Source organism: Rhizopus delemar, genomic scaffold (assembly GCF_000149305.1).
Source record: "Rhizopus delemar RA 99-880 supercont3.14 genomic scaffold, whole genome shotgun sequence".
NCBI lineage: Eukaryota > Fungi > Mucoromycota > Mucoromycetes > Mucorales > Rhizopodaceae > Rhizopus > Rhizopus delemar.
The window spans coordinates 277,739-289,584 of NW_027137840.1; the positions used below are offsets into that span (position 1 = coordinate 277,739).

The following is an 11,846-nucleotide window of genomic DNA, read 5'->3' on the forward strand; positions in this document are numbered from 1 at the left end:
ATTTTTGAGTGGTTGTTTACTAAATGCTTATAAGCAATAATTTCATGTGAATGGTTTAAACTAGAAAGTATGGGTCATTGCAAGATGAGTTAAAACAACAGTCTTGTCGATACAAACACCCATATTTGCTTGAAATGACAATATTCATACAAAGACTCCCAAGTTGGAATGCTTGAACAAATACAAGTAAGCTGAAAACAGTAAAGATACTATCTATTAAAACATTTGATCATTCTCTATTTCACAGTTATATGGCTACTTTACATACTTATTGGATATCATCCTTTCATATTTTGATTTATTGAAATATCACAAGTCATGATCAAAGACAAAAGAAAAAGGGCTTATCCATTGCAAACAAAGCATGCTTTATAGTCAAAACATAGACAGAGCTATCTAACACTGACCATATAACATATGTTTGTCTATTGCTTCTTTTTTCTTTCACTATCACACATTTCGCATCATTTAAAAACTCTCTCATTCTCCCTCCTCCCCCTCCTCCTCTTCTTTCCATTCACCAAGTCATCCTCAATCTGTCCTCATAATCACTGTTGTATGAACCATCTTTACTGGCACTTTGTTTGCTTCATGTTTGAATCCATATTTCGTCTCCTATGCAATGACATGATCTCTTTCCTATCCTTGCTATCAATACAAAAGATGTCATATTACATTATATTTGATCCAATAGCCATAACAATGCGTTTACAAGCCTATCATACTGAATATATCATTACTTTTCCTCCACTCTTTAGTTTTGACTCGTGTACTTTCAAAATCCATACAGAATACCTTTTTCTCTTTCTTTTCTTTTTTTGTGAAGCATAACAGCAAATACATTTCACACTACTTTGTATCTTGTAGAAAAGAAAAGAAAGAAAAAAAAAGTCGAATACAGAAAACTATACAAGTAAATCTATAAGAGTCGAGGTTGAAAGATGGAGACAAAGTTCGAAGATGCCTCAACTTTTTTTTTTTTTTTTTTTTTCGACTTTTCTGTCTTGGGAATTCTTCAAGTCTAAAGCAAGTTCCATACTTTGGTTTGGTCAGGGTCATCAAGTCATATACGCTGTTTTCTTTTAGAAAAGCTCTGTTCATTATCCCTTGTAATTAGCTTTTGTTATTAGAAAATAAAAATAAATAAAAAATAAAAAAAAGAATGGATAATATGTCAAGTCAACTCTTTTGTGGGATAAATGATTACACTCAACTAGTATGGAATCATTCTATTAATATCATCTCCATACACAAGTGTCGTACCCGTTGTCATAGTGATACAGTGTAACGATTTAAAAAAGAACACTTGAATCGCCGTTTTGTTCATGGTGCACTCACTTTGGAATCCGTTTCTCTTTTATCCTTTTCTGAATTTGGTCATCTCGTACACAGCCAGCCTACAAAGACTTGATGTACTTGCTTACTTTTCCATATATGTTGATGTCTCTTTATCATTTCCTGAATTGCATCTATAACCATTATACAAAAAGAGAGAGAGAGAGAGCAAGCACATTCTATTCTTTATTTACTTGACATGCAAATAAAAATAAAGCAACCTTTTATTCACTACGACATCTATTTGTTACTTGCTATCATCTAAGCTCATAAGCAAGCAAGTGAAAAAAAAGTCCATAAATGGAAATAAGGTCAAGTATGGTCATGGATAAATGAATATCCGATAAAGTCAATACCATTCACATGATCTTATCTGTCATTGACGGACAATGAAATCAACTAAGGCACATTGTTGTCGATCCCTATTTCTTTGTTCTCTCTTTTTTCTTCTTTCCTTTTTCTCTCTCTTTCCCTTTCTCTCTCTCTCTTTCATTTCTATTCGCTTCGTAAGTGCTTGTCATATATATACTTTTGTATTGCAAAGTGGAATTGCTTGACCTAATGTCGTCCAGATCTACTTCATGTGAAGGAAAAAACTAAGCAGAAGAGTCAATCTAGAAGAAATGAACAATATAATGTAAGTCAATCTGACAACAAATTCTATTACTTTACTAATATATCTAAGTGGTCAAGGAGGTTTCTTTTATGGTTTGTTTGAATACTTTTTGTTCATCAACACAGAATATTGATTGTTATTTATTTTTACACACTCACAAGAACCCCCCTCTCTCTCTGCTGACAACATTATTGTTACAACAAGTAATAAACAAATAATGAATGAAAAATGGAGTAACGGTGAATGAGCAATAAAAGCTCAAACAAGAAAGAATAGCAAAGTACGTTTTAGACCAACTATTATGATCATACTATCTGTAAAAGATAACAATTCCCAGGCTTTAATGGGTACGTGGATGGTACTTTGTCTCATTATTTAGATAGTATTAAAGTCTTGGCTTGCAGATATAAGACAAAGAGGGTATGGTGTTATACAAAACTATTTCAGCTCTCTTACTTTGTACACTAAGGATGATGATCGTTGTACATGAAGCTAATGGACTTGTTTGAAGACATGAAAGAAGCCAAAGAATATAATAAACAATGTAAGTAACATGAGAAACAGAGAGAGAGATAAGGAGAGAGAGAGAGAGAAAAGAAAAAGGACAAAGAATGGTTTTATTGCATAGGATATATATAAAAGTACAAGTACTAAAGTCGACATTGTTAGCCATGCCTTTATAGTAAAGACATGTTTCCAGGCACCGCCACGTGGAGGCCATGTCGAATAGGTGCCCTTCTACGTTCTTTTTCCAAAAAGGGTAGAATCAAATAAAGCAATAAATCGAAGAACCCCTGCTGAACTGGTAATTCTCTCAGTGTTGCTGGTCTACTATGATGCTGATCTACTGTGCTGTTGTAATTAGTAAAGAAAGAAAGAAAAAAGATATCGAATCTGGTTCCTTTTTATACATTTTTTGCTCTTATCAAAGTTTTCTCTGTGTTGGCATGACTCGATGATGAGAAATTAACAAAGACAATTCCTGCAAAATCGTCTGTTTGTTACATTTTTGACCATGGGAATCCTTCTTTCTCTCACTCTTCATGCTTTTATTGTATCATTCATCAGTCAAAATATAAAAGAAACCGACATCTTCAGTCTTTTCTTACTCTCCATCGTCATAATATTGAAACATAATCTGTAAGTAATTACATGATAAAACCTGTTGTCCTACTAAATTAGTCAATTCGTCTATAGAACCAATGGAGTACAAGTCCTAGGGTTTTACATGATCATTCTACTTTGACCTAGTCATCATTCTCAGTTGACAAGGAAGCATATGAAAAGATTTAGAAACACAAAGCCTCCGAAAAGCATAATATTGTTCTATAGAGCCAGAACTAATAACCTAGGATTCAGTATTGCATAAAGATGATGCTACAGTCTTTTATGAAATGTAAGTCAAATGCATTTCATATGTCACATCATTACTAGAAGTAATCAACGTTTTTTTATCTTCCATAGCATGATCACGTCAAGTACAATAAATAAAAAGGAGTGGAATAAAATGACGACTTTTGTCCAGATGATATCAAAACAAAGAGGCTTACCTTGTCCTTTATCTACTCATTCTTTTATATGGCATTGAACATGAATAGGCATCAAGAGATACTTTGTGATCATGTCATTCCTCATTGTTCTTTCTATATTTTGTTCTTTTTTGCTGATATTCTATTGCTTGGTGACAAGTCTAGGTTCATCTGATGTATATCTAGTTTGCTCATTTGGTTAGTAACCGATTTATTTTTGGAAATAGTTGAACTATATTATTAGACAAGTATGAAACCAGGCTGTTCAGCAATAAAAGGCTTTGACAAGAGGGGTTTATGAGCGACGGGATCTTAGGTCCTTCCTTCACATTAAACATGTTCGCAACTGAGTTCTTGCTAATGTTCCACAAACTGTACAAATTCGGAAAAAACATTACTTTGTGGCCTATAAGAATAGAATGAGTCGCTGTTGGGTTCAAAATGAACAAACTGCAAGAGAATCCATTGCTTTATTACATGCTGTTCTTTTTATATTATGGTTATTGCGAATGGTTGATTTCCGTGTTTGTTAATAAAGGAAATATCCTAGACTAAAATTCCAAAATTTCCTATCACTAACGAAGGAATAATAACATAGAGCTTTTCTATATGTTGTTTTCAGTCTGCTGAATAAATAGTAAAGAAATAAAACATACGATATAGTGAAGGTGCGAATTAAAAGCTATACTTGATTACGATGTATACTATTGAACTTTGGACTGTGTGTACTTAATATTAGTAGGCTGTATGGATATGCAAAATATGAACTGAGCAGCAAAGCCTTGTTACGCATTAGTAATCATAAACATTCCTATTCATTGTCATATGAACTTGATCATCGCTGTTGTGTTGTTGATTATATGACTTCATATTCTTAGTTTTGTTGTTATAGTTCCATAGTATAATATCTCATTTTAAAAATATATAAAGCATTAGCTATAAAGCTTTTTTATTATAAAGTGTGATAAGCTATTTTTAGGAAATAATAATTTTAATAACAGTGGACAATATACTTTGTATAGAATTTATGTTATTGTTGCTAGGTGAATATTCAATATTTGTATTTATTGAAGAATGAGTCTTTTATATGGTGAAATGTAGTGAACTGTTTGCCACATATTGCCCACAAAAAGCTATAAAATCTATATTCCGAAGTCATCTCAGATGAATTTTATCGAATAAGATCCCTGACTCTAGGTATCAGTCTAAAAGCTGTCTTATTTTTATAAGGAGCGCCATATTAAATAAATAGAAAGGAGTATTAATACGGACTATGCTGTTGGATTATTTAGAATAAGGAGTAATATTTAATATTGAACAAGGAATGAAGAAAAGAAAATTACTGAATTAGTACTCGTATGTAACCAAAGGAACGAATAGAATCTATTGCTGCAGGTGACTTTGGTTTGACTGTTAAGAAGTGACCTTTTTTCAAATAATTTTTTTTTAAAAAAAAAGTATAAAAAGAGGAGCCAAATTACAAAATTATTTTCTTCTTTGAAACTGTTGGCGTTTTGTTCATCTCTCATTCGTGGTGGGAGAACCGCTCCTCCCATCACGTCTCCGTAGCGTTGTCGATTTCCTCTGCAGTATAAAGATAAGACGAAAGCGAAGGGCACTTAAAGACATGGCCTCCACGTGGCAGTGCCTGGAAACATATTTTCTTTTTGAAAATATGGCTAACAATGTCAGCTTTTTTTTTATGTTCAATAAAAATGAAAAATCACTTTTTAAAAAAATACTTTCTAAATATTGCTCTTCTCTTTTATCTTTGCTTTTTTTTTCTAAGTTACTTGTTTGTTTTTAAACCAATTGTTTTGCTAAGCATTTTTCCAATACTATCTGTACTCTTTTAATTGAAAAGTCAAGTTGTGTAATAAAATAAACATAAGATCAAGTAGTATATAATTGTCAAAGCAAAGAAAAAAGAAAAAGCAGAAAGAATAAAGCTGGTGGTAAAGTTGAGAATACTTGGTCAACATTCCCAAAAGGAATCTAATGAGTTGTGAGCCAAGTCTTTTATTTTGTTTATGTTATTTAGTCAGTATATATGCTAAGGACTCAGTATATTAATAGTAAGCTTTGTCTGCTTTCCTTTTTTTTGTTTTCTTGTAGAAAGCTTCTTTCGTTTTTCTGATGCAAGTTTGCATTCAGATGATGACAAGAGATGAAAAAGTAACTGCTGATGTTCTTTTGTATAACTACTTCCTTTTCTTGCTTTTTATGTGTCTAAAGGTATTTGGTTATGAAAAAGTATGTTTGCAGGAATGATGAAGAATGAGGAGGGATGAGTAAAGAAGCTAAAGACAAGCACGTAAGCAAGACTAATAAGGTATATAGTGTAACCATACTTACACCGACTTTCCCCTTTTCACCTTCCTTTTAAGGAACTTGGGAATGTATCGCCTACTTGCTGGCTTATAAGCATAGATGATTGATAGATGAAGTACTTGGCAAGTAACAAATAGATGTCGTAGTGAATAAAAGGTTGCTTTATTTTTATTTGCATGTCAAGTAAATAAAGAATAGAATGTGCTTGCTCTCTCTCTCTCTCTTTTTGTATAATGGTTATAGATGCAATTCAGGAAATGATAAAGAGACATCAACATATATGGAAAAGTAAGCAAGTACATCAAGTCTTTGTAGGCTGGCTGTGTACGAGATGACCAAATTCAGAAAAGGATAAAAGAGAAACGGATTCCAAAGTGAGTGCACCATGAACAAAACGGCGATTCAAGTGTTCTTTTTTAAATCGTTACACTGTATCACTATGACAACGGGTACGACACTTGTGTATGGAGATGATATTAATAGAATGATTCCATACTAGTTGAGTGTAATCATTTATCCCACAAAAGAGTTGACTTGACATATTATCCATTCTTTTTTTTATTTTTTATTTATTTTTATTTTCTAATAACAAAAGCTAATTACAAGGGATAATGAACAGAGCTTTTCTAAAAGAAAACAGCGTATATGACTTGATGACCCTGACCAAACCAAAGTATGGAACTTGCTTTAGACTTGAAGAATTCCCAAGACAGAAAAGTCGAAAAAAAAAAAAAAAAAAAAAGTTGAGGCATCTTCGAACTTTGTCTCCATCTTTCAACCTCGACTCTTATAGATTTACTTGTATAGTTTTCTGTATTCGACTTTTTTTTTCTTTCTTTTCTTTTCTACAAGATACAAAGTAGTGTGAAATGTATTTGCTGTTATGCTTCACAAAAAAAGAAAAGAAAGAGAAAAAGGTATTCTGTATGGATTTTGAAAGTACACGAGTCAAAACTAAAGAGTGGAGGAAAAGTAATGATATATTCAGTATGATAGGCTTGTAAACGCATTGTTATGGCTATTGGATCAAATATAATGTAATATGACATCTTTTGTATTGATAGCAAGGATAGGAAAGAGATCATGTCATTGCATAGGAGACGAAATATGGATTCAAACATGAAGCAAACAAAGTGCCAGTAAAGATGGTTCATACAACAGTGATTATGAGGACAGATTGAGGATGACTTGGTGAATGGAAAGAAGAGGAGGAGGGGGAGGAGGGAGAATGAGAGAGTTTTTAAATGATGCGAAATGTGTGATAGTGAAAGAAAAAAGAAGCAATAGACAAACATATGTTATATGGTCAGTGTTAGATAGCTCTGTCTATGTTTTGACTATAAAGCATGCTTTGTTTGCAATGGATAAGCCCTTTTTCTTTTGTCTTTGATCATGACTTGTGATATTTCAATAAATCAAAATATGAAAGGATGATATCTAATAAATATGTAAAGTGATTATATGATTATGAGATGTAATAAAACTAAAGAGACAAAGAAGGATTTAGATGATTAAGGCAATAATTGCGCAATAAACCAGCCATGTAAAGCATTACTTGAAGGCTTTGCAATTGGTTTCAAGTGCCCAAAAAATATTTAATTGAGATGATGGTTTAAATTCAATAATAACCAGTGAGAAGCTATGAACATACAAGGCAAAAAGGTATATGATTAGATGAAATGTCGCTACCATAACAGTAACGTTCGATATAAATGATGAATTAGTAAGTCTGACAATAGAAACACACAATCAAATGATTATTATGAGCAAATGGCAAGAGAGATCCTTTTGATCCTTAAGAATCAAGCAGAGAGCGTAGTGGTCGAACAGAAAGAACTGATCACCCGAGGAAAAGAATGACAATTACAAATCCAGCAATAAATATCTTTAACCATCTCATGCTTTTTATCATAATCCATAATAACAGTCAGTATTGGAATATATGACTGGCTTAATCACAGTCTATATTTTCGAATAGCAGGATGGCATTAACAATACATACAATATGACTGATTGTATTACCCCTCAAGTTATCACCACCAGCTGCTGCAAGAAACAATGCCAATTTTTATTCTTTATTTATAGTCAAACTACTATAGTTACTGTCACAGCTATCATCGCTAATATTGTAGCAATTTGCCTTCTTTGTCATCATTATTACTAGTTTTGCAATCCGAGAAAGATAAAACAACAGCAAAAGAAAGACACATGTATCAGAATAACCGTATGGTGTGCATTCGTGATTTCCATCTAAACAAACAAAGACGCATCTGCTGTATTTGAAAAAAAGAAACAAACAAGTTGGATAAAGAAGACATGGTAAAGTAGATTAAGTAAGGAGAAGCATGATAGACATACAGAGAGAAAGAAAAGTCGGCATAGTCAACTATATCAATAAGAGAATGATCAGCTATGATACAGGTCTCTAATGTTGGGTATCATATCTTATGGATCAATTATAAATAATTAAAGCATTGGGTAAAGGTAGGATTATATCAATAGAATGATACAAGGTACGTCTATAATCATATTATATTTGAACTTTTCAATAGAAAAGCAATATTGAATAGAAGGGATAGAATATCACAACTAGGCACAATATGTAAAATAATGGGAACATCTTCTTGGATATATGAACTATTCTTATTAACTTGTCTTGGTACGAGTTATAATACATCCAAAAGAAATATGTGCTTCACGGCTTATAAAAATTGTATGAATCGTAAATGCTGTATTGATGTAGTATAAAAGTAATATCAACCTTTCATAGGTTGTTGTCACTCAGAACGTTAAAGTTTTTCAAAACATTACTGTTTATAAATCCACAAATGAGACCAACAGCAGCAGAAGCTTTAGAATTTATTCACTTTAAAACTAGGCTGATAAAATCTATAAAGTTAGCAGAGTAACTAAGAAAAAGAAGAAGAAAAGGCTTTTTGTGTAGTTTACTAAATATTCAAGCTGATTGGCATCTTATTGAATCCAATCAACGTAAATGTCAAGCAAAACCTTAAATAGGAATAACAAATCAAAATAAAAGATTTCATTTTATCTCCGATGCCTTCTTTATCAGGTAATAGATAAAAGATCATCTGGACAATAAAAATGTCAACACTTTGTCCTAAAACCTTTTTCCTCTTCTTTTTCACTCTTTATCACCCCTCACTCTTTTTATATGATCTCTGCTTATTTAACAAGTCGGGTAAGGATCAAAAGATAGTGAAAGATCACTTCATTGAATCCAATTTTGTATTAGGTGCCTCACCGATTGATCGTCCGAAATGCACTCAAGCGCACATTCGCTACGCAACACAACCCAGTAGTAGAAAAGGATTGTTCATCGATCACTCCACCCTACGCAAAGTTGAATAAAAATCTTGAACTTGTCAAACGCATTCTGGATCAACGTCCACTGACCTTGGCTGAAAAGATTGTTTATTCTCACTTGACTAATCCTGAAGAAACGGTGCCTGTTCGTGGTGAAACTTATTTAAAGCTGTCTCCTGGTAAAATAAAAACAAATCTAAATGTCGGTGTATTTCTAATCCATTTTTAATAGATCGTGTCGCAATGCAAGGTAAACCATTCTGTCAAAAAAGAAGGACAGCAGGGAACATGAGCTAATCTCCTTTTTTTTTATAAAGATGCCTCTGCGCAAATGGCACTTCTTCAATTCATGTTATCTGGTATGCCTACAACAGCCGTTCCTACTTCAGTTCACTGTGATCACTTGATTGCTGCTCATGAAGGAGCTGATAAAGATGTAGCTCAATCAATTGTTACCAACAAGGAAATTTTCGACTTTTTGGAAAGTGGTGCCAAAAAGTACGGTATTGCATTTTGGAAGCCAGGAAGTGGTATTATTCATCAAATCGTTCTGGAAAACTATGCTGCCCCTGGTGGTCTTATGTTGGGTACAGATAGCCATACTCCTAACGCTGGTAAGTTTCTAGATTGAAAAAAAAAGGGGTACATATTCAAGGTTGTATGTAGGTGGTCTGGGTATGATTGCTATTGGTGTGGGAGGTGCTGATGCTGTGGATGCCATGGCTAATATTCCTTGGGAATTAAAGGCACCTAATGTGATTGGTGTTAAATTAACAGGTAGTTTGGGTCCCTGGGCTAGTCCTAAAGACGTCATTTTGAAGCTTGCTGGTCAACTCACTGTGCGTGGAGGCACTGGTCACATCATTGAATACTTTGGTGAGGGTGTAGAAAGTCTGTCTTGTACTGGTATGGCTACTATTTGTAACATGGGTGCTGAAGTAGGCGCCACCACCTCTGTCTTTCCTTATGCAAACAACATGAGCGCCTACTTGAGAGCCACCGGAAGATCCCCTGTGAGCCAAGCTGCTGATAGCAATGCTCACTTTTTGCGTGCTGATGCTGGTGCTCACTATGATCAATTGATTGAAATCAACTTGTCTGAAGTCGAACCTCATATCAACGGTCCCTTTACACCTGATTTAAGTACACCCCTTAGCAAATTCAAAGACTTTATTCAACAAAATGGATGGAAAGATGAGCTGAGTGCCTCTCTTATCGGTAGTTGTACCAACTCTTCATACCAAGACATGTCACGTGCTGCCTCTCTTGTCAAGCAAGCTTCTACTGCCGGTGTCTCTTTAAAGACACCCTTCTTGGTCACACCCGGTTCTGAACAGATCCGTGCCACCATCGAACGCGACGGTCAGCAAGAGGTATTTGAAGAGGCTGGCGGACAAGTGTTGGCAAATGCCTGTGGTCCCTGTATTGGACAGTGGAAGCGTTCGGAAAAGAAGGGAGAAGAAAACGCGATTTTGACCTCCTTCAACCGTAACTTTCGCAGTCGAAACGATGGCAATCCCCAGACAATGAACTTTTTAGCGGCCCCTGAGATTGTGACTGCCATGGCATTCGCTGGCAGTCTCTCTTTCAATCCGATGACAGATGTCTTGTTGGACAAGAACGGACACGAATTCAGGTTCAATCCTCCTACAGGTGATGATCTTCCTCGCGAAGGATTTGAGGCGGGTCGTGATACCTATGAACCTCCTGCCCCTACCCCTACACCTGACGCCTCTGTACAAATCAATATTGATCCTCAATCCAACCGTTTACAAGCTTTGGAAGCATTCGAACCTTGGCATGGTGATGAATTCAAAGATATCCGCGTCTTGGTAAAGGTCAAGGGCAAGTGTACTACCGATCACATCTCAGCGGCTGGACCTTGGTTAAAATACAAGGGACACTTGCAAAACATTTCAGAAAATACCTTGATTGGTGCATTAAATGCTGATACTGGAAAAGTGAATTCAGTCTTGGATATCACCACCAATAAAGAAGATACCATTCCTGAAGTTGCCAAGAGTTACAAAAGTCAGAATATTGACTGGATGGTGATTGCCGATGTAAGTTTTTCTATAAACAAAATAGAGCAGAGAGAATTGAATGACCCATTTTTTTTTTTTTTTTTTTTTTTGTTTAGCACAACTATGGTGAAGGATCTGCTCGTGAACATGCCGCTTTACAAGTCCGTTATTTGGGCTGTCCACTTATTATCTCGAGATCATTTGCTCGTATTCATGAAACCAATTTGAAAAAGCAAGGTGTTTTGCCACTGACTTTTGTGAATGAAAATGATTATGAAAAGATCTCTGGTGGGGATGTGATTGAAACTGTGGGTGTAAAGAACATTGCGCCTGGTAAACCAGTGCAATTAATTGTGACAAAACCTGATGGAAGTAAGATTACAATTGATGCCAAACATACAATGAGTCAAGATCAGATTGGCTGGTTCAAGAAAGGAAGTGCGTTGAATCTCATTAAAAGTATTAACCATGTGTGAATAAATAAATAATAATTGTTACCTTCAACTATTACTATAAATGGCGAATATCCGCATGAGAGTAGAAAAAAAGATTAAAATTTTATTTTTTTATTTTACTTTTTTTTCTTTCTTTTTATAATCAAATAAATATGGAGTCAAAGCAAGAAATCGACTCTTTATCCAACATTGAATGCTTGGAAGATGGTCCGTTATTTAGAGCAACAAT

The 11,846-nt window shown here is 34.4% G+C and overlaps 1 protein-coding gene across 1 annotated transcript; it reads left to right on the top strand.

Annotated features, from left to right (window-relative positions):
- Nucleotides 1-8,986: 8,986 nt before the first annotated feature.
- RO3G_14442 (aconitate hydratase) lies at nt 8,987-11,638 on the top strand (the record flags this gene model as incomplete). The annotated part of the gene is made up of 5 exons (XM_067669026.1): nt 8,987-9,013; nt 9,068-9,317; nt 9,456-9,752; nt 9,805-11,201; nt 11,279-11,638. 5 exons carry the CDS (start codon nt 8,987-8,989, stop codon nt 11,636-11,638), a joined length of 2,331 nt encoding a protein of 776 aa, XP_067525127.1.
- Between the last annotated feature and the right edge of the window lie 208 nt (nt 11,639-11,846).